The sequence below is a fragment of the Monopterus albus genome, unplaced genomic scaffold (genome assembly GCF_001952655.1).
Source record: "Monopterus albus unplaced genomic scaffold, M_albus_1.0 scaffold290.1, whole genome shotgun sequence".
Classification (NCBI taxonomy): domain Eukaryota; kingdom Metazoa; phylum Chordata; class Actinopteri; order Synbranchiformes; family Synbranchidae; genus Monopterus; species Monopterus albus.
The window spans coordinates 605,155-608,020 of record NW_018128170.1 but is presented as its reverse complement, the minus strand read 5'-3'; the positions used below and the strand labels follow the sequence as shown (position 1 = coordinate 608,020).

General features: G+C 45.0%; 1 protein-coding gene across 1 annotated transcript in view; it reads left to right on the top strand.

Moving 5' to 3' along the window:
* srsf5a (serine and arginine rich splicing factor 5a) overlaps positions 1-2,866 on the top strand; it is a 6,954-nt gene extending 4,088 nt beyond the window's left edge. Inside the window, exons 7-9 of the mRNA XM_020622975.1 lie at positions 1,204-1,277; positions 1,359-1,463; positions 1,920-2,866. Of these exons, the coding sequence (XP_020478631.1) occupies positions 1,204-1,277; positions 1,359-1,463; positions 1,920-2,208 (468 nt within the window). The 3' untranslated portion in view covers positions 2,209-2,866. The remainder of the gene's footprint in view (positions 1-1,203; positions 1,278-1,358; positions 1,464-1,919) is intronic.

The following is a 2,866-nucleotide window of genomic DNA, read 5'->3' as shown; positions in this document are numbered from 1 at the left end:
GGTTGTTTTATCACAAAAAATTTTTTTTGTTTTTTTTTTTTTTTTTTTTTCCCCAGCCACTCTGATAAGGTTTCCTTAATACCAGAGGTGAATGTAGACCCTCCATAGAGGGGTCACAAGTGTGTCGCGCCCTCTCTTGGTTGTTTTTCTGAATAGTGTCCATTTGGTGCCTCTCCTTACACGCAGTTGCCGCCGGTCTAAAGTCTTGGCTGGGCCCCGTAGCGGGTGAAAGTGGTCTAGCGCAGGATACGATAGCCTTAGGAGGTCCGTAGCCACAATCTGGAGGTTCTGTGGGCTGGCATCCCCGACTGCTGTAAACCCCCTCAGATCCACGGTCCCTACACATTTGGGTCTTTTTCTGTTGCTGATGGAACTGGGGGGGTGTTGAGTCGGGCGCACACCCCTCCCCCTACTTGCTCTCTGGTGGTTCCTTACTTGTGGAGGCCGGATGCTGAGTCAAGGCTGAGGTCGTTTCTCAAGGGCTTAACACTGCATTGGTTCCCATTTCCTATTTGGACAAGTGCCTCTAAGCTAATAGCTTCTGGGTATGGAGCGGTAAGTAGCATAAAACTCATGTGATTGGGTTTGTTCAGGGTCGGGTGGTAAAGGGGTATAGAGTTACAGTCACAGTTTTACTCTGTAAGCACTTCTAAGCCAAATTACTTTTATAGGCTGTATGAACACAAAGCAACTCCCCATCGGGTTTTTGTCCACTTTCCCACAGTACTGTTGCCATCTAACCCCTAATAATAAGTGTAGTCTTATCTCACATGTGCAGACACAAAATCCAGTATTGACTTGTATACAAATAGGCAGCAAGTTTGAGCTTTTGACATATTAACAAAACCTACCTGCTATGTTAACTGTCAGGCGTCACACTATGGAGTTGAATTCAGTTTTTGCTGATGAGCTTTAAAAAAGTGCGAATTCCTGGAACCAGTTAATGGGACAGAAATTGTTCTTGAGAAGAGAGAACACTGCACTCTCACAAAACAGTTTCAGTGGCCCTTTTTGTTTACTTGCCCTCCACAGAAATGGGAGCTTATCATACAGTGACAGAAGTCAGCCTTAGATAACCCAGGTTTCTGTGTGTGCTGGTTTCTTCCTGCTTACTCGCTCCTCTCCCTCCAGGCCAGAACAGGCTCTCACTGGCACCTCGTGTTTTGTTCTGTGTGACTAATCCTGCATTACACTTTGAAACAGGACCTGAAAGACCTGATGAGAAAAGCAGGTGAAGTTACCTTTGTGGACGCTCACAGACCCAACAAAAACGAAGGGTGGGTTGTTCTTGTCTTAGTCAGATTACTCACTGTTCTCTTCAGAGTTTGGTCCTAATTACTATCTCTGCTGGAATACAGGGTGGTTGAGTTTGCCTCCCGCAGTGATATGAAGAATGCCATCTCCAAACTTGATGGGACTGAACTGAATGGACGAAAGCTGAAAATTTTTGAGGACAGCAGAAGGTGAGTTGGAAGGCTAGCTAATTCCCCCTGCTTCCATTCTCTATGCTAAGCTAACCACCTGGTGGCTCTAGCTTCATATTTGGCCACCAGCTTGCAAGTGGTATCGATCTTCTTATCTAACTCTCTGCAAGAAGAGAAACAGTTCATTCATTACAAAAAGAGATCTTTTTGTAGCTTTGTTCAATTCTCTGTGAATGACATGTCTGCTCGTTTGCTCCTCAGGTTAAACTCTTTAATCACTTATTAAACTGAGTGATCAAACCCAACACACCAAACAGAGCCCAACATAATTTGAAACAATTGGGCAGATTAGAGAACACATGAAGATCCTGCCCGACGCATTTAGATTGTAGAGATAAAAGCATGACAGTGTTGTAAAATCATAATTATTAAAGCTGTATAATAACACCGGACAAATGCTGAAGATGGCTTTTATCTCTGTGTTTCCCCCAACAGTCACAGCAAGAGCCGCTCGCGATCCCGCAGCTACTCCCGTTCCAAGAGTCGTTCCAGGAGCCGCTCCAGATCAGCCAGCCGCACCCCAGAGAAAAAGACCTCAGGAGGGGGCAAGGCTGCAGACAGATCCCCCTCCAGGTCCAAGTCCCGCTCAAAGTCCCGTTCTAGGTCTCGCTCGCAGTCACCTGCTCCGGCTCAGAACAAAAAGTCTCGCTCTCGCTCTCGTTCCCGATCCCGTTCCCGTTCTCGTTCCCGTTCCCGCTCTGCCTCAGTAGACGGCAAGCACTGAGACACCTGTAGGCTGTAAATAGACTGATGGTTGTTCACCACAGGCCTGTATGATGATGGGATTTTTTTTAATGAAGGGGAGGAAATTTCCTTTTATGTGGCTTCAGTCATTTATATGCTTACTTTGCCTTTGTCGTTTTTTGTGTTGGTGTGGATGTACTTCCACGGGAAAAGTTTGTTTTTTTCATGATTTATACATTTCCCCTTTTTTAAAGCCCCTTCATATTTTTAACAAATACCAAATGACAAACATTTTGAACAGTGATGCCGCTTGTCCCTGCTGTCTGCCACCCACTCTGCTTTCCTTAATTGTTCACGGTTAGATGGGAATGGTATCAAAGGATGAACATGGTTTTGTTTGTAATGTGAGCTCCGGCCTTTGTTGTGAAACTGATTACTCTTCATATTAGGCGCCATAACAGGTGCCTCTCCACATGCTACGTTCACTGACCTGATGTGTGTGTGAACATAAAAATGCAACCATCTCATTTAGTTACTTATTTCAGCTTTTGTGTGTAATATTGGTGTTAATTTTTAACACTGTTGTATCAGGACCTTGTCTCGTGTCGGTGATGAAACTCCCTTGCCTGTATTTTTCTTTGTCCAGCTTTGTCTTGTGGAGTGTCATGGGTCTGAACACAGGTGTCTATTTCAGCAGG